The sequence below is a fragment of the Myxine glutinosa genome, chromosome 9 (genome assembly GCF_964187855.1).
Source record: "Myxine glutinosa chromosome 9, kmMyxGlut1.1, whole genome shotgun sequence".
Classification (NCBI taxonomy): Eukaryota; Metazoa; Chordata; class Myxini; order Myxiniformes; family Myxinidae; genus Myxine; species Myxine glutinosa.
Genome location: NC_136269.1, coordinates 139,584,446 through 139,605,348, shown reverse-complemented (window position 1 = coordinate 139,605,348; position 20,903 = coordinate 139,584,446). Strand labels below are relative to the sequence as shown.

At 42.1% G+C, this 20,903-nt stretch overlaps 1 protein-coding gene across 3 annotated transcripts in view; it reads right to left on the bottom strand.

The window, feature by feature from the left end:
• Positions 1-20,903, bottom strand: part of LOC137434853 (protein MTSS 2-like) — a 65,009-nt gene that overhangs the window by 20,269 nt on the left and 23,837 nt on the right. For 2 of the 3 annotated variants that reach the window (XM_078785004.1, XM_078785005.1), the window contains exons 4-9: positions 18,924-19,008; positions 18,724-18,815; positions 17,252-17,326; positions 4,053-4,210; positions 2,869-2,976; positions 407-504 (exon numbers count right to left, since the gene is read on the bottom strand). In XM_078785004.1, the coding sequence (XP_078641130.1) occupies positions 407-504; positions 2,869-2,976; positions 4,053-4,210; positions 17,252-17,326; positions 18,724-18,815; positions 18,924-19,008 (616 nt within the window). The remainder of the gene's footprint in view (positions 1-406; positions 505-2,868; positions 2,977-4,052; positions 4,211-17,251; positions 17,327-18,723; positions 18,816-18,923; positions 19,009-20,903) is intronic. The other variant, XM_078785006.1, reaches the window with a different exon arrangement.

The window sequence follows — 20,903 nt, the reverse complement described above, 5'->3', positions numbered from 1 at the left end:
CCAATGATGCATACGAAATAAAAAGATTGTGAAATACAATCAGGTTCAAGGCACAGAAGGTAGACATACTGCAGTCGCCTCCTACAGGCCTATTATATATAGCAGGGAGATGTCGTTTACAGACATTTTGGTGGTGGCGAGTTTGAAGCCAGTTTATCAGATATGCATACAAATTACTTCTCACCATTCCTAGAGTAACACTGAGCTTTTAACCATTCCTTATAAGATTAAATAGAGCTTGATGCATGACTTTAAACTTCATCAATACCTAGATATGGGTTCTTCTGAAACTTTTCTCATACCTGGGTGGAACAACATGACATGAACACAGAGACTCAATACAATAAATAACTAAAATAAAAATAAAATAACAATATTATAAGAGGTGTATAAATAACTAAATCACCTGGCTAGGCTTCCTCGGCGGGGGCTCGGAGGGCCAGGAGAGCCGGGAGGGGACTGTGATCCCCCTGAAAACTCGGCTCCTTTCAAATCCAAAATAACCTTTGGAGGAGAAAGCCATTTCCTTTTCGAGAATACAGTCATAATTATGACAAAGACGAAACAGATCAGGTAGAAAAAGTTTCAATAATCATATGCAGAATTTATGCTTTTTATTATTTTTTGTATACAAAGTCGAGGCTCGCATAAGAGCTAACACAATAAACATAAAAAACATGCATGGACACATAAAACATATAATAAAGGGAGCAGGAGCCAAGAGGGGGAGAGAAAGGGAAGTACACCAGCACAACAACAGTAGACAACAGGGACATTGGTAGATCTGTGTAAGGGAGAGGGCTGGATTGGGGAGGGAGGGGGGGTGCGGGGGGAAAGAGGGAGGGAAGGAGTACACGGTATAAAACAAGTGGACACTACTAGGAATTTCAGGAATGAAGTCGGAGATTGAAAAAGGTGGATTTCAGGTGTAATAACGGGGGTAGAAAAGATCAAGGTTTTGGAAGGGGGAAGAGAAGAGATTTTTTTTTTGTACAAAACATCGATGGTGGTGAACAGCTGTTTTAAAGACCTGGAGGGAGGAGAGGGATTGATGAGAGTGTGGGACTTTGTTCCAGAGGCGGGAGAAAAGAGGAATTAAAGAGTGAAGGTGAGCAGAGAATCTTGATTTTGGCAGTTTCACCATAAGAGGGTTTCTGGCAGATATTGTGCGACCTGGAGGAATATTTGGGGTACACAGCAAAGACAGAGCTGGGGGAGCAAGGCTGGAGAGGAGTCTGTGGAAGACAAAGACCACCAACCTGCCTGTGGTGAGTGAGAGAAAGGCCCTCAGAATCAGCTTCATCACGGGAGATTCCAATCATTCTGAACGCTTTGTTTTCAACAGCGTGAAGCCGAGCTAGGTGTGAGGCAGATGCACCGGCCCAGAGGGGAGAACAGTATTCCATTGAGCTGCGGATGAAAGCCTTGTATGTGGTGAGGAGCTCAGGTGTGCCAAGGAAGGACGTCGCACGACGGGGATGCCCAGACGGCGACTAGCTTTGGAGGCCAGCTTGGAAATGTGGTTTTCCCAGGAAAGATCATGGCAGATAGTGAGACCGAAAGCTTGAGCGACAGAACCTCTTGGAGAGGATTGTTGAGAAAGTACATGGGAGGGTTGTCCAGTCGGTCTTTTCGGAGAGACATAGTAAGAGTGTGAGATTTGTCAGGATTGAAAGACATGTTCTACTTGTTTGCCCAGTCTGTGATTTTGTCCAGGTCTGCAGAGAGTGAGGAGGCTGCTGCCTGCCAATCTGAGGGATGAGATATGGAGCAGCAGTGATGGTGTCGTCAGCAAAGAGATAGAGTTTTTTCAAGAGTCGGAGAGATCATTAATGAAGACCAGAAATAACAGGGCCCAGAACACTGCCTTGAGGAACTCCAGCCTGGACAGGAAAGGGAGATGAGAGAATTCCATTCAGGGCCACACGTTGACTGCGACTAGAGAGGAAGTCCGCAAGCCATGCGTCGAGATTTCCATGGATACCATAGGAGGAGAGTTTGGTGAGTAGAGCGGGTGCCAGACCGTATCGAAGACACGTGATATGTCAAGGGAGACAGCTCTGATTTCCTGTTTGGCATTGAGGACCTCCATCCATTGTTGAGACAGCAGAAGCAGCATGTCCAGAGTAGAATGACCTGGTCTGAATCTAAACTGATGATCAGAGATCAAGCCATTGGAGAAGACGAAGGATTTCATTTCGGAAGTAATGATGGATTCCTTTTTTGTGTAAAGCGGTAATGTTTGCTGATTTCCAAGCAGATGGCAGATGACCTTGAGCAAAAGAGAGGGTGAAGAGAACAGAGAGAGGGTGAGATAGAGCGGCAGAGCAGGATTTTTGGACCCGTGGGCTGATGCCGTCTGGTGCAGTTGCAGAGTCAGAGTCGAGGGTTGACAGAAACTTCTCCACCTTGTCAGGAGAGAAGGACACAGAGTCCAGGAGCAGCTGGGTTCGACTGGGTAAAGTGGGTACAGAGAGAGATGGGTTTGGGACACAATATTTTGAGGCAAACACAGAGTTGAGGCATTCGGCTTTTTCATGTGTGAATGGTCAAGTGATTATAGTTTTTTGTGTAAATCACAATTAAAATCAGCGATGTCACCATCAGGTTTTCAAGCCAAGCTCATTTATTAGCAATGAGACAGAACTGTCACAACGAGCACACCATTGTGCTCACCAAAGAGGGCCATTTACCCATTGTGTCGACAAAAAGGAATGGGAGTGAGGTGGTGGACAAAAGGTGAATGTATGCGGAAGGAATGATTCATTGTACATATTATTACTGTGTACATATTATGTACATGGAACCATTGTGCTAAAGTTAAGGCAGCAGACTGCCCATGTGAAATGACCGAATGAACGTGCTCACCTGCTCACTGGCTGGAGGCAAGTGCTGAGGGTCTGACGTAAGGGTCACGAGATCTACCACAATGCTCTGCACATGAGTGACTTCTTCCAGCATAGACACTTCACCCTCCTGCAATTGCATGATTACAGGACCTTTGGTTCTGAGATCTGAGAGTAAGTTGTGGTCACCAACACATCACAGTACAAATAGATGTGTCACCTACCTAACAACTACTACGACTACTGCTACACCTTTAACAGTCCCAATTAATCCCACTTTCTTGTGGGGTCGGCCAGGACTTGTAGGGTAGCCAAGAGGTGTGAGCACTCGCCTCCGAGATGTCTAGCTTGGGTTCAAATCTCGACCCAGTCGAGTCGAGTCGTAATAATAATGACAATTCCTCTTTGAAAGGGGTGCGTAACATGCCTGGTTGAGATGTACAACATTAGTGTCAGCATCCCCTGTTATATCACAGGCGGTGGCATCAATATAGAAGAAGAAGAAGAAGAAGAAGAACCGCCTTTAGAGGCCATTTTTCCCCACAGAGCAGGGGTTGGCCTTTTTCGGGCACCTTGGTCCCCTTTTTGAAGCAATGTTTTATGGCCGGATGCCCTTCCTGCCACCATCCCTGTTAGTCGCCTCTTGCAATACACAGGGAATTACCAGTGAACTGGTACTCAATTTGCCGAGTTGTTAGGGTTAGGGTTAGCCCAAGCCTGAAGGATGACAGGCTGAGTCAACCCCCCTGGTGTTAATTCAGCAATCGACCGGGATTCGAACCCAGGATCCTAGGATCCCAAGCCGGCACCCTAACCGCTAAACCAACACCAGGCTGTTTCGTATAGACAGACCAGTATAGACATTCGTATACAAGACAGAATTTCGTATACAACACCAGTATAGACAGATTCGAAAATGAAAGGCCACACTATATGGTCCAGTTCTGACCTATAATAACATATCACTTCAGGTACAGTATATGAATCACTTTCACACAGGTGGGATCAAATTAAAATTGGATGTCTACAGCCAATCACCTGCACTACTGCATGTTTACACAGTGATGAACCCACGTCATCTATAAGGTTAATTGTGCTTCGGAAAGTGGCACGGTGCTTCAAACGGCAGGTAAGACCACAAACTCTCATAAGTTAAACAAGTTTAACAAATCTGCTTTGGTCCGCACATATCTCTTGGTATCATACCAGCACAGGGCGCAGCATGGAGAAAAAGCAACAGAAACGGGATCGCTCTTCAGCCAACACTCGGCGCACGGCCTGGGTCTGTGTGTCCTCCAGCAGTTGGTACGATCCGCTCACTTGCTGCAGGGCCGAGTCGAGTGCCGGCTGCATTTCACCCTTACCTGGACAGAAAATGATTGCAGTTGGAGCAGAATTTGAGCGTCAATCTCCGGTTGTCACAGCAGTATGAGAAATCGATCTTACATCACCTGATCTTATGTGCACAAACACGTGAAAGCACACAGAGCAAACACTTCCATCAGACACCCTTAGCTTGCATGACAAATTAAATAAAAAGGGCATGGTCATGGTGAGAGAAAAGCTCGACTTAGCGTGGTTCCAGGGACGGCGAGTAATGATACAGGTGAACCACAATCTTCAGGTCTCACCGAATGGGGGGAAACAACAACCTGACAAAGCAAATCAATTGTGAAAAAGGTATTTCATATTTTGAGGCCATCTCAGGAATGAGGTCATGATTATCGAGTACAGATCCAAATTTAAACACCAAAACCCAAATGGCTATTTGCGCACGCGGAGCGAAAAGCGAGGTTAAGCAATCGTCGCGTACGTACATGTCTGCATTTTGTTAATAGCGTACATCGAACACCGTTCAACGGAGAAAATATAAAATGTTACCACATGTTACATGATGGCCATTTGATAGCGCATATTGAGCGTACATCAAAACCAATTATTTTTGAGGTCAACATAGGCCAAAAGGTCAACATAGGTCGAATTGCTAAAATCCTCAATTTTCATCACATTGACTTGAAATTTGCTAAAATGGACTTTTGTGTCACTCTACGAGTTAAGGATGGGCTCTACTCTACTCTACTCTAAAATTTGCTAAATTTGCCAAGAACAATATATATCATGGTATCTCAAAAAGTTGTGGACGAGTTATGGCAAAACTAGGTGGATTTTAGTTGGTTTTGTTTTGTTGGTTTTGTTGGTTTTGTTGGTTTTTGTGGCAAGAACAAGCCGATTAGATTTTGGTTGAGATCCAGCCTGTCATTGGTTTACAAAACGAAAACTATTCAGCCAGGCAGAGGTATGTGCTCTACCGAGTGCCATTCTACTTTGTTATTTTTTGCCAAGTGTCACTCTACGAGTGATTTTTACACCACCCGTGCAAAGCGAAAAGCGGGGTTAAGCAATGGATTGCATGCGTACATGCATAAGTGTCTGCATTTTGTTAAGAGCGTACATCAAAAAATGTTCAACACAAGAAATTGAAACTGACCACATGCTACATAACCATTTGAAATTGCGCATATTACTTGGAGGATGCCCAACCCTTCGGAACTTACATGGTGAATTAAACAAAGCCTAATGCTCAGAGATAAAACAAACAAACAGAAGAGTTGGCTCACACCCTAAGTCCATTTCCAAACTGTGCAGGGTAAGTATTCTATGAATACCATCTAGTTTGGTTATGTGGTTCTTGCCTCTGCTTAGAAACTACATCTTCCTTTCCCAGAACTTAGAGCCAATAGATAAGTTTACAGCCTGTCCAATGAGTGGCTGGGACAAAAAGACACCACAACCAATCAGAAGGCTGTAAAACCTTATATTAAAAACTATTACATATATTGTGGAAGGTAAAGGGTTTGGGGGGGGGGGGGGGGCAAGGTAGGGGGAGTTTGAGAGACCACCAAAAATAAGACTATGGATAGACTATCCATATTGCGACTATCCCACACACTACCAGGGTGGTGCAATATGCACTGCCATCCTGTTTTACAGTTTAATGGCAACATACTGCAACAACCGATCTGGCGATTTCCAAGTTTTTCGTTTGATATTTGTAACAACAAAAGTTAATGACATGACATCAATAACCTGGATCGACTGTCATGCTCCAGGTTTTATACTAGCTTTCAAGTACATGTTTTCACAAAGGAAACTTGCCAAATGAGAGAAGATATGGCAGTAAAGACTTAGGGTTTGGTGGAGGTGGGGTGGGGTGAGGGATGGGGATGAGGGAGAAGAAAATACACAAACAAAAAGTTTAAACACAAAAAAAACATTTAAAATGATTTCAAATAAAACTGGCCTCAAATATCCTCGCTATTTTTGTCTTAATATCAGCAGCGGGGAATAAGCGGGAGGGGGGGGGGGGGGGATGGGATAGGATGAGATGATTAGTAAACTCCCAATATGCTCGGTTTGAGGAAAAACAGCGGAACTCCACTAATCGGAAGAGCACTGACACATCTGAAGTGGAAGCAAAACCATAAAGGTGACGCACCTCATCCAAAACACAAGTTAATCTATCTATAATTCCAGCAATCTCTGTGTGTCTGTGTGTCTGTGTGTCTGTGTGTCTGTGTGTGTGTTTGTCTGTGACCGCTGTTTCTCGACAACCACGGGTCCGATATACTTTAAACTTGCCAGGTATATTGCTGGGGACCCGAGGATGTGCCTTTTCAAGGTTTCATATTAATCGGACAAGTACTTACCGAGCTATGGCGATTTCTTTACCAAACACTGCAAGCCGTTCGCTTTGGACCAAACCATTGCATGTAAATAGAGGGGGGGGTTCTGTGGTCGTTGCGAATGGACCAAACCATTCATGTAAATAGAGGGGGGGGGGGGGGTTCTGTGGTCGTTACTGCCACGTGGTTTCAAAGTTTTTTTTTGTTGTTGTTGTTTGCACGCATGTTTTTTTCACCCACGTACGGGCACGCCCTAGGATGTTTACACACACACACCCCTACACAAATTTTTTTTTTTTTTTTTTTTTGGCAAGGAACGGGCACCCACGTACGGGCACGTCCTAGCTTATATATAGTACGGGCATGCCCTAGTATTTAAAATGACAAGATAGTCAGATTCAGGACAAACATTTCTTACGTGGGCCTTAGCCTCTGTAAAGAAAGATAATTTATTTGTGTACCAAGCGGCAAGGGGGCACGGCCTGGTGGCAGGAGGACCTGGGTGGCAGGGGTGTCAGGTGGGCACCGAGCGGCAGGTGGGTGCCGAGTGGCAGGGTGGCATGCTTAGCAACAAGGGGCACCTAGCGGCAGAGCAGGGGGCTAGTGGCAGGGGGAAAGTGTATCAGCAGTATAAACAAAGTATAGCTTAAGATGCCAGACAACAAAACCAGTGTTGGGATACCCTACTGCTCAATAAAAAAAGATTAGACTATACAGGTAGTAGACGACCAAAAAAGGATTATGCAGGTAGTAAACTACCAAAAAAAAGATTGTATTACACAGGTAGTAAACCACCAAAAAAGTTTAGATTATAAAGGTAGTAAACTACCAAAAAAGATTAGATTACAGGCAGTAAACTACTAAAAAGATTAGATTGCACAGGTAGTAAACTACCAAAAAACGATTAGATTATACCAGTAGTAAACTACCAGAAATATTAGATTATACAGGTAGTAAACTACTAAAAAGATTAGATTGTACAGGTAGTAAACTAACAAAGAATGTTAAATGTACAGGTAGTAAGGTAACAAAAAAGATTATATTATATGGGTAGTAAACGAACAAAAAATGTTAATTATACAGGTAGTAAGGCTACAAAAAAAACATTAGATTATACAGGTAGTAAACTTACAAAAAGGATTTGATTATACAGGTAGTAAACTACCAAAAAAGATTCGATTACACACTACGAAAAATATTATATACAAGAAGTAAACGACCAAAAAAGATTAGATTGCACAGGTAGTAAACAACCAAAAAAGATTAGATTACACAGGTAGTAAACCACCAAAAATATTTGATTACACAGGTAGTAAGCTACCAAAAAAGTATTAGGTTATACAGGTAGTAAACTACCGAAAGGATTAGATTACACAGGTAGTAAACCAACAAAAATATTTGATGACATCCTTTTTTGTTGGTTTACTTACCAACAAAAAAGGATTCGATGACACAGGTAGTAACCTACCAAAACAGATCAGATTGCACACATGGTAAACTACCAAAAAGATTAGATTACACAGGTAGTAAACTACCAAAAAAGATTAGGTTTGACAGACTACCAAAAAGATTACATTACACAGGTAGTAAACTAACAAAAATACTCGATTATACAGGTAAGTAAACTACTAAAAAGATTACATTACACAGGTAGTAACCTACCAAAAAAGATTAGATTACAAAGGTAGTAAACCAACAAAAAAGATTAGATTACGCAGGTAGTAAACCAACAAAAATACGAGATTATGCAGGTAGTAAACAACAACAACAACAACAACAACAACAACATGCATTTTAAGGCCATTTTCCCTGCTAGAGCAGGGGTTAGCCTTGTATGCAGGTAGTAAACCAACAAAAATATTACATTACACAGGTAGTAAACTACCAAAAAGGTTAAATTACACAGGTAGTAAACTACCAAAAAAGGATGAGATTACACAGGTGGTAATCTAACAAATAATGTTAAATGTACAGGTGGTATGGTAACAAAAAAGATTTGAATATATGGGTAGTAAACTTGCAAAAATATTAGATTATACAGGTAGTAAACTAACAAAAAATGTTAATTATACAGGTAGTAAGGTTACAAAAAAACATTACATTATACAGGTAGTAAGCTTACAAAAGGATTTGATTATACAGGTAGTAAACTAACAAAAAAGATTAGATTACACATGACCAAAAATATTATATACAGGAAGTAAACTACCAAAAAGGATTAGATTACACAGGTAGTAAACCAACAAAAATATTACATTATACAGGTGGTAAACTACCAAAAATATTAAATTACACAGGTAGTAAACTACCAAAAAAGATTAGGTTTGACAGACTACCAAAAAGATTACATTACACAAGTGGTAAACTAACAAAAATACTAGATTATACAGGTAGTAAACTACTAAAAAGATTAGATTACACAAGTAGTAAACTACCCAAAATATTAGGTTATACAGGTAGTAAACTACCAAAAGGATTAGATTGCACAGGTAGTAAACTAACAAAAATACTAGATTATACAGGTTGTAAACAACTCGGTGGATCAGACTCGGCAACGGTTGCTAGAGTGAGATGTACATGGAAGAAGTTTCGGGAACTGAGTGGCGTGCTGACGAGGAAGGGAGTGTCGTTGAAGCTGAAGGGAAAGGTGTATGCTGCATGCGTGAAAAGTGTTATGATTTATGGGAGCTAGACGTGGGTAATGAACGTAGAGCAGCAAAGAAGGCTGGAAAGGGTGGAAATGCGAATGGTTCGGTGGATGTGTGGAGTATCGTTGAGAGAGAGGAAGCCAAATGATGAATTGCGAAAGATGATGGGAATAGAGCCTGTGATGGATGCTGTGAAGAGAAACAGTTTGAGATGGTTTGGTCATGTGTTGAGGAAGGATGAAAGTGACTGGTTGAGAAGAGTGATGGAAATGAATGTGGAAGGAAGTAGAGGACGGGGAAGACCGAGAAAGACTTGGCTAAAGATGGTGGAAGAAGAAATGCGGGCAAGGGGGTTAACAAGGGGGAAAAAAAACAAAAAAAAAACACCTTTAGAGGCCATTTTTCCCCGCAAAGCGGGGGTTGGCCTTTTTCGGGCACCGTGGTTGTTGTTGTTTTTGTTGGTCCCCTTTTGAAGCAATGTTTTACGGCCGGATGCCCATCCTGTCGCCAACCCTGTTAGTCACTTCTTGCGACACCACAGGGAATTACCAGTGAACTGGTACTCAATTAGCCGACCTCGGAAGGATGACAGGCTGAGTCAACCCCCCTGGCGTTAATTCAGCGATCGACCGGGATTCGAACCCAGGATCCTCGGATCCTAAGCTGGCACCCTAGCCGCTAGCCCAACACCAGGCTCAGGGGTTAACAAGGGGAGATGCAGAAAATAGGGAAAAATGGAGAAGATTGTCATGGGGATCGCAAGGCTAACCCCCGCTCTTGTAGGGAAAATGGCCTTTAAAATGCCTGTTGTTGTTGTTGTAAACAACTCAAAAGATTAGATTACACAGGTAGTAAACCAACAAAAATATTACATTACACAGGTAGTAAACCAACAAAAATATTACATTATACAGGTAGTAAACTACTAAAAAGCTTAAATTACACAGGTAGTAAACTACCAAAAAAATGATTAGATTACACAGGTGGTGAACTAACAAAGAATGTTAAATGTGCAGGTAGTAAGGTAACAAAAAAGATTAGATTATATGGGTAGTAAACGAACAAAAAATGTTAATTATACAGGTAGTAAGGTTACAAAAAAAAACATTTGATTATACTGGAAGTAAGCTAACAAAAAGGATTTGATTATACAGGTAGTAAACTAACAAAAAAGATTAGATTACACACTACCAAAAATATTAAATTATACAGGTAGTAAACTATCAAAAAGGATTAGAATACACAGGTAGTAAACTAACAAAAAAGATTAGATTGTGCAGGTAGTAAACTACCAGAAATATTAGATTATACAGGTAGTAAACTAATTTTAAAAGCTTAGATTACACAGGTAGTAAACGAACAAAAAATGTTAATTATACAGGTAGTAAGGTTACAAAAAAAAACATTTGATTATACTGGAAGTAAGCTTACAAAAAGGATTTGATTATACAGGTAGTAAACTAACAAAAAAGATTAGATTACACACTACCAAAAATATTAAATTATACAGGTAGTAAACTATCAAAAAGGATTAGAATACACAGGTAGTAAACTAACAAAAAAGATTAGATTGTGCAGGTAGTAAACGACCAGAAATATTAGATTATACAGGTAGTAAACTAATTTTAAAAGCTTAGATTACACAGGTAGTAAACTAACAAAAAAGATTAGATTATACAGGTAAGATAAGGTAACAAAAAAAAATTAGATTATACAGGTATTCAACTAACAAAAAGCATGATGAAGGAATTTATACACATGAAGCCACAAAGAAAAAGTAAACTGAGAAAAATAAATTCAGGTGGGTGGAGCGGAGAGAAGTGGGGTAGGATGGAGGGGAGGAGGGAGGAGTGGGAATAAAGGAAAAGTTGGGGATCGTGTGAAAGAGGAGGATCAGCCATTATGACATTTTGCATTTGTAATACCAGTACACCCGTCCCCTATGGGAGCAGCAGGAAGGGTTATTCCACTCTGCGGTATATAGAATTACAGTAGATCTAGGGGCAGGCTTCAAGAACATGAGGGGGGTGTTTATTTACGAAGTTCTTGTGGGGAGCTCGCCAAGTGGGTTAAGTATTCGAGCAAGCACTTCATTCAAAACCGTTGAAAAGGAACTTAGCAAGCGCTAGCTCGCTGCTTGGTAACTGAACACACACCGGGTTTCCTCCCTTTCAGTTTAGTGTTAAGCAGCATTAGTGACCGTTTCAAAAGGTAATCAAATGTGTTTGTAGTTTATAACATTTTTACTTCTGGTAGGTGTGCTCCCACGAAAACAGCACGATAAGCTGTTTATACATGTTAACACAGTATTTGTTCAAGGAGGAGAAACCCCTTAGACTCTTAGAGAGACGGGATATTATTAGTACTAGCAACGGTACCCGCCCTAAGGGCGGGGCTTCAATTGGGAGGCCCAAATGGAAAGGCAAAATATCAGAAATTGAAGGCTTTTTAATTTTAAACGATTTATATAAACATCCGTTAAATCATATCACATGCAAATCATCAAAATCTAAACAGTATTTGTAGAATTTCAATAAAAGCCACATCGCTGTTCATATCGGTAAATATTATTCCATAGTTTGGAAAAACTGGAAAATTGGAAATTGGAAAAACAATATAGCCTATTTTACTCCAGGGGGTCCCAGGATTGCCCACCCAAAATTTCTCTGCGATCGGTTCAGCCGTTTTTGCGGTACCTGGGAACAGATGGACGTACAGATATTTGGTGAATTATAGTAAGATGGTATTAATATTGTTTTGTAATAACATTAATATCATGCTATTATATTTATTGTTGTTATATTTGTTATTAGAAGAGGGCTTGGAAAAACGCCACGATAAAGCTATCATGGATATACATCTCAACACACATCCCCATTGGTGGAGAAAACCCCATTGGTGGTGAAAACCCCTTTGGTGGAGAAAACCCCTTTGGTGGAGAAAACCCCTTTGGTGGAGAAAACCCTCTTGGGGAGGGGGGGAAATTAATTCGCTGCAGCCCAAATGACCCCGAGTGATACAATTTCGGCTTTCTTAGCTAACCAACGGCATGTTTGTCATGCTGGTCATGGTGAAGCTTAAAGGCATTGCTTTCATCAACATTTTAAACCAAAATTGTGAATCTTTCCGATGCATCACATGCAAGTCTTACAGAGCAATCACCACGAACTCCTCTAATTCAATCTATCAATTCATTCTGATTCATCCAATCTTGGTTTAGTGCGACCTTCTGAGCTTATCAGTTGAAAGGTTTCCTTTACAAAAAAAAAACAAAAAAAAAAGTTGAAAGTTAAAAAGTTATCAGTTGAAAGGTTTCCTTTACAGATAAGCTGTATATGACTCTCGAACAATCGTTATAAAAGTGGCCAAAGCAAGCAGGAGGGAAGAATCGATAAGTTTGAAACAATCGTGTAGACAGCAATGATTAAGCAAAGATGGAGACAGAGAGGCCAACGTGAGCTCACGAAGCTGACATGCGGGTTTTCGAATGGGGACAAAAAAAAACAAATCATTAAAAAAAAACCTTTCTTTATTGCCACAAATACACCCAAATTGGACGATGAACACACACCACCCAAAAACACAGTAGAAACACGTGGCTAGGCTAGTAAGTGGCGATAGAACGGCGAACATTTTGTAACGCAGATTAATATAACTGCATACTAACACACAACGTATAATGAGAACACGTCACAACTGTGCACTCATTGAATGAAAAATTAAAACGTTCTGTAGCTCGGTGCCAGTGCTCGACCCCGACAGGTTGCACGTCACGTAATCAAAATGAGGTTTCCGAGCTGCTCTCAATCCTGAAAGGCACCTAACCCGGTAGTTGGAGCAACCCTTGATGCACCCGTTACACATTACAATACAGTACGTCACAAACTACCCAAGGTGAGCATTACAGTATGTCACAAACTACCAAGGTGAGCATAACAAGAGGTCACAAATTACCAAGGTGAACATGACTATACGTCACAAACTACCCAGGGTGAACATTACAAAACGTCACAAACTACCATGGTGCACAATACATACGTCATAAACTACCCAAGGCGAGCATCACTATAAATCACAAACTAACCAAGGTGAGCATTACAATACATCACAAAATACCAAGGTGAGCATTACAATACATCACAAAATACCAAGCTGAGCATTTCAATACATCACAAAATACCAACGTGAGCATTAAAATACATCACAAAATACCAAGGTGAGCATTACAATACATCACAAAATACCAAGGTGAGCATTACAATATGTCACAAACTACCAAAGTGAGCATTAAATATGTCACAAACTACCAAGGTGAGCATTACAATATGTCACAAACTACCAAGGTGAGCATTACATATGTCACAAACTACCAAGGTGAGCATTACAATAAGTCACAAATTACCAAGGTGAACATGACAATACGTCACAAACTACCAAGGTGAGCATTACAAGAAGTCACAAATTACCAAGGTTAACATGACAATACGTCACAAACTACCCAGGGTGAACATTACAAAACATCACAAACTAACCAAGGTGAGCATTACTATACATCACAAACTAACCAAGGTGAGCATTACAATACGTAACAAACGACCAAGGTGAGCATTACAATATATCACAAAATACCAAGGTGAGCATTACAATGTCACAAACTACCAAGGTGAGCATTAAATATGTCACAAACTACCAAGGTGAGCATTACAATATGTCACAAACTACCCAAGGTTAACATTACAATATGTCACAAACGACCATGGTGCACATTACAAAACGTCACAACCTACCATGGTGCACATTACAATACGTCACAAACTACCATGGTGCACATTACAATCGGTCACAAACTACCATGGTGCACATTACAATACGTCAAACTACCCAAGGCGAGCATCACTCTTCATCACAAACTAACCAAGGTGAGCATTACAATATGTCACAAACTACCCAAGGTTAGCATAACAATATGTCACAAACTACTCAAGGTGAGTATTACAATACGTCACAAACTACCCAAGGTGAGCATTACAATATGTCATAAACTACCCAAGGTTAGCATTAAATACATCACAAACTACCAAGGTGAGCATTACAAAACGTCACAAACTACCCAAGGTGAGCATTACAATATGTCACAAACTACCCAAGGTGAGCATTACAATATGTCACAAACTACCCAAGGTTAGCATTAAATACATCACAAACTACCAAGGTGAGCATTACAAAACGTCACAAACTACCCAAGGTGAGCATTACAATATGTCACAAACTACCCAAGGTGAGTATTACAATATGTCACAAACTACCCAAGGTGAGCATTACAATATGTCACAAACTACCCAAGGTTAGCATTAAATACATCACAAACTACCAAGGTGAGCATTACAAAACGTCACAAACTACCCAAGGTGAGCATTACAATATGTCACAAACTACCCAAGGGGAGCATTACAATATGTCACAAACTACCCAAGGTGAGCATTACAATATGTCACAAACTACCCAAGGTGAGCAATTACAATATGTCACAAACTACCCGAGGTGAGCATTACAATATGTCACAAACTACCCAAGGTGAGCAATTACAATATGTCACAAACTACCCAAGGTGAGCATTACAATATGTCACAAACTACCCAAGGTTAGTGCATTACGATATGTCACAAACTACCCAAGGTGAGCATTACAATATATCACAAACTACCCAAGGTGAGCATTGCAATATGTCACAAACTACCCAAGGTGAGCATTACAATGTCACAAACTACCCGAGGTGAGCATTACAATATATCACAAACTACCCAAGGTGAGCATTGCAATATATCACAAACTACCCAAGGTGAGCATTACAATATGTCACAAACTACCCAAGGTGAGCATTACAATATATCACAAACTACCCAAGGTGAGCATTGCAATATGTCACAAACTACCCAAGGTGAGCATTACAATATGTCACAAACTACCCAAGGTGAGCATTACAATATGTCACAAACTACCCAAGGTGAGCATTACAATATGTCACAAACTACCCAAGGTGAGCATTACAATATATCACAAACTACCCAAGGTGAGCATTGCAATATATCACAAACTACCCAAGGTGAGCATTACAATATGTCACAAACTACCCAAGGTGAGCATTACAATATATCACAAACTACCCAAGGTGAGCATTGCAATATGTCACAAATCCCACAAGGTAAACGGTGCACTTTCACAACCCTCGGAGTTTGTAAAGAGAAATAAGGTGAAAACGATAAAACAGAAATGGACGTCGATCCGAGATGTGATATCTATAAACACCTCATGTGGGCAAATGTGGAAATGAGAATCCCTTAATCCCGATTCCATCCCTACACAAAGTAATACTTTTCCACAAACGAGAGACAGAATGAGGTAATTATGAGTATAACTCACACGGCAGTGATGTCCAATAAAAAGTGCCCTCTTCCTATTCATCGCAGACAGTTTAGAAAATAAAATAAATACCAGCCAACTCGTATAGCCAGACAGCACGTGGATCATCTGATATAGGGATATTTTAATCAGAAAGAAACACACACACACACACACACACACACACACACACACACACACACACACACACGCACGCACGCACGCACGCACACACACACAACGTTTTCTTAGTGTACAAATACAGATTACAAAGAAGCCTTCAGGTGGGTGCAGATCCCATCAGGAAAGAGCTTGGCGATTTGGAACCATTCCCAAGTTCTCGTGTTGGCATGTTTTATCAGTACTTGGAGTCGCACACCAAACGCCCACGTCATATGTTCGAGAGCCTTCATCCAGCATTAATGCCCTACATCACATTTATTTAATGCCCTCCATGCTGACTAAGCCTCAGGAAGAGCCTCCGACTTACTAATACACAACAAAGCAACCAAGGACACAGGAACCGATCCTACGCTCCCCTTCTTGCCAGTCATCCCAGTGGAGAGGCTCGGATAGTTGACAGTACACAGACCACTCTGCTGTGCTTCTCAAAACAATACAAAGCCATGCGAATATTGGTGATGGCTAAAAATGAAACATGCAGAGTAAAGATACACTTTCTGGAAGGTCAAACAGAGGTCGCAGGTATATCCGATAAACCCGACGTCAATTGCCGTCTCACTATGTGGGCCAATTTATCGCATCTAAAATCGAGGCAAATGGAGGAGCAAGCTGGCCTGGTTAAGAGTGAGAGATGAGGACAGGAAGCCATTAAAGCTCACATCGTCACAATCAGGATGAAAAATAGTTCGACGAGCACTCTACACTATTTTCACAAAGGCCGAGCACATGCCCAAGTTCGTTTAGAAACTGGACAAAACATGTTTGTGGACGCGACTGTTGTACTTCCTCTACGACCGGACAGTCACGCGTTTGCATGCACCAAGACCATTTGATCGGAATGGCCGACCGTCGCCGGGAGCCATTCCATGACCTGCGACCACAAACCCACCAGTTATCGTCAGTCGCGACAAAACAAAATGGATCTGCAAGTCGGCGCAGGTGGTAATCTTGACAGAAATGACATCGGGAACGGAGAAAAAGAAAAAGTAGTGGAAAGCACAAGACACCAGCCATGCAATCAAACTGGGGATATTAAAACCAGAAGCAGAACACTCAGGGCTGACTTACCAACAGTGTCTAATAGAAAGTAGAAATGACAGCAAGAGGGAAGCGTTTGTAAAAAGAAACAGAAGACAACTTCTGAGTCACAGTGTAAATAATACAGCTTGTGCATGTTCATTAAGCTTTCAGCTACACTTCCGGTTGTTAAACGATCCATTGCATATGAAAACACGTTACAGTTGGCTCAAAAAAGCTTTTCGCTAAATGTTCCAATCCGCTTACGCAACAGTGGCGAGGCAATATCCTTTTTTCAATCGGCAACATCCGAGCGGAAAAAGCAAGCCAGGGACTCGGTTTGGGATGGGCAGCGACTCGGTTCGAGGAGACGCTTAATGCTCACGAAGCGCTTAGGCCCGCGACATAGCCCGCATTTCGCGTGAGCACAAATCGCCGCACAATCAAAGGCACATTCGTTTGGTGCTCGTCAAACCTTTGCGGACTTTCTTTTGCAGCTTCAGAGTGTCCGAGGATTTCTTTTTTATCTCTTGCCGCACTCGTTTGTAATCTGAGGGTAAAAAAGAGGGAACACACACGCGCGGCAGGTGCACACAATGAGCGTACAAACAAAAATACGCCTCATTTGGGAGAATTTCCACCACACGCTCAAAAAGGCAGGATGTGGAATGCTCGAGGCGGTGTGTCATTACAGCAATCGTCTCAAGAGCATCAAAAGTGAAAATAAAGAGAAGTTAGAACTAGATCTGATCATCAATTAATGCTCACTTTACATCCGTGTACGATGACCGATTGATGTAACGTACTCTGTGTGATTGAGCATTAGTTCCACAGAAGCAGTTTCTTGGCGAAGGTCATGCTCGACGGTTTGCCATCCCTCTCGTGGGGGTTAGCCATGCGGGCAGCATGACAATCATGGTTCCCTGCTTGAGGCAATGTTTTTATGGCCGGATGCCCTTCCTGACGCCAACCCTTAGTCGCCTCGTAGGAATCTAACAACTCAGGAATTTGGAATTTTACTAGGGTGCCGGTGACAGCTCACCTACTCTTCACGAAGGACACCTTGGGATCTTTAACAGTCACCAAATAATGCCGGCAGATGGGACGCCCTTTTAACGTCCATCTGAGGGACGACGCACCGGGATGACAGTTTATAACTGGGTCGGGATTCAAACCCTGGCGAGTCAGCTTGGTAATGGGTGTGTGTACCTCTGGGCCTTCCTGTCAGCCTCCTTGTAAGATAGGCACGATTAATCAGCAGATGCAATTTGAGCAAATTTCCAAGGATTTTTTTGGAGATTGCCACGTCTCGAATATCTGGGCCAAACACCGTGCGTGACGTGACGTATTCCACAGCCAATCGTGGTCAGGATATGACTGACTCCACATATATTACCGGGAAATTCACTTTAGTCGTTTTGCTTTGATAAAACATGCATCGAGGCCCATGGAGAAGCAGATGAATCCCAGAAGGGAAAGGGTCAGACAGACAAAGTGGAATGAAGAAGATAAGAAACTCTGAACACACTGCAGCATGAGGAGAGGAATTACAGGTGAAAGGGGGATGGGGTTTAGACAGGTGTAGAAAAAATTAGAGGTCCATTTGGGAGTGATCATGAGTTGATGATGGCCAGCAGACTTGAAGGCCGAGAATGAAAGGCACAGCACGACAGATTTTGGAAGATGGTTCCACACGAAGACAAGAAGAAGCTACAATGGAGAGGTTTATCTTTCAAAGCAAAAGGTTGAAAAGTGATCCGTTCATTAAATGTATTCATGCTAGCGGATGACGCACGTGGGGTAGAGTAAACACTGAATCACACCTCCACACATTGAAATGCACCATCAGACGTCGCACACACAATGCAGAAGTACCTTGTGCAGCAAAATACACGCTGCACAATGTGCAAGATTCAGCTAGTCGATGTATCAACATCATACGATTACCCTTCGCATGATCTTTATCCAGTTGGCTGGCAGATTTCTTCCAATCTTCCAATTTTTCTTGCAGCGGACCGATCAGGCTATCGGTCAGGGCTCTGAGGGAGAGCACGCAGCATTTCACAATTCAGCAACTCGTAATGTTTGCTTTCAACGCCATCAAGGTCGGAGCACTCGGCGAGCCCGCGCGACACGGAAAATCTTACGTGGACACGAGACGAAGTTTGCTTTCCAAACTGCGATGTCGGAGGCACATGCGCGTCAAGGACGATCCGATTTCCCGAGTTGCTCCTGCAAAACAGCCGGTCATCATCTCCAGCGCAGATGCGTCGCACGGAAATTGTGTCAAAGTCAGTAAGAACAAAGGACACGCTGCATTGCAAAGCCTTAACGTGCAGAAGCAAATAAGGAAATCAAACGCTGTGTTTGGAATTTCCACAAACATTCTCCATTGCGCTTATTTCTCAGTCCAAACAACCACTCAGCAACCGGCTATAAACGTATTGGATCCACCTGCATCCACATTCAAACAGAGGTACGACACAAGTCTAGCTACTCATATCAAGCAGGCTCCATTGAAATGCTGCACCCGGCACAACAGGAGAACAGTGCACACAACTATTGTGGTGAAGGACAGTGGGAAAGGGACACAAGGAATGCAGACAATTTGTTGCATCTCCAAACAGTGCGAATCCCACTACACTCCCTTCCCCTGCACACCCATGGAATGGTCCCACAAGGTTGCTGAAAGAACACCACCAGCAACAGCTTTGCCACAGCAGGGGGGATGAAGTTCCCTTTCAATCTACATGGAACTAACAAATCTACAATTTCAATATGGCCGCTCAAATAGAGCAGAAGCAGACAACTTGGAAACGCTCGCTCAATCGACAAACTCCGTTTGTTCCACATTATTCAAAACAGATGCATCTTTCGGTTTTGTTTACTTTACGTAACAACATAATTGCTGACATTTCAACCCTTGAGTAAACTATTGGCCACAAAATAATGGCTGAGGCCACCTGGCTTTGGGACAACAAAAAAACCCGATTGCTAAAGTGGATTATGATTCACATCTCGTTACCTCTGCCACCGAAGGTGGACGGAGGTTACGTATTCATCCCTATTTGTCTGTTTGTTTGCCTGTGAGCAGGATATTTCAAAAAGTTAGACAGATTCAGACGAAACTTGGCGGACATGTCGGATGTGTAACGAGGACGAATTTATTTGATTTTGGTGAAGATCCGGATCCGAGAATTTTAAAATTCTTAAAGTGATTCTTCTCCATTGAGGGATGGAGCCAAAAACGTTACATAGCACGAAATTTGAAAAAGTTGTGGATGGATTTGGATGAAACATAGTGGACAAGTTGGGTAGGTGCCGATTAGATTTTGGTTGAGGTCCGGATGCAGATCCAGCCGATCACTGGGATCCAAACTGTAGACTGTTTAGCCTGGCAGAAGTATGCGCTTCACTGAGTACCAGTTTTCCTTCACACAGCGCAGCACAGATCTGGCAGTAAATGGACGTTGACCTTACAGAACGACCATTACACGGAGCATGAAAAGTGGTCAAATTAAACAAGTGTCCATTATGTAAGATTGTAAGTAATATACCCAAAATCAAGACTCTGCTCACCTTCACTCTTTCATTCCTGTTTTCTCCCACCTCTGGAACAAACTCCCTCACCCTCTTCAATCCCACTCCTCCCTCCAGACCTTTAAAACATCTGTTCACCACCATCTCTTATCTTCCCCCATCCAAAACCTTGATCTTTTCTACCCCCGTTAATTCACCCCAGATACACTTTTTTGAAATATCAACTTATTTCCTGGAAGTCTTAGCAGTGTCCATGTGTTTTTTTAACGCTCCCACCCCCCACCCCTCCCGCCTTCCCATGCCTCCTCCCCCCAAGCCCTCTCCCTCCCACAGATCTCCTGATGTCCCTGCTCTCCATCTTGTTCTCTCGCTCCCTTTATCATATGTTTTATGTCAGTTTGTCTTTTTTTGTTATCAATGTTACCTCTTACACGAGCCTCGACGTTGTATACAAAATAAATAATAATAATAATAATTTGCACCGGTATTTCAGTCGACCATTCAAAACGATGTGCTGGTCATACTGAGAGCAAGCATTCGCTGGGCCTCAGGTTGGCTCACCGTTTCCATCCAGGTTAGCACATCCG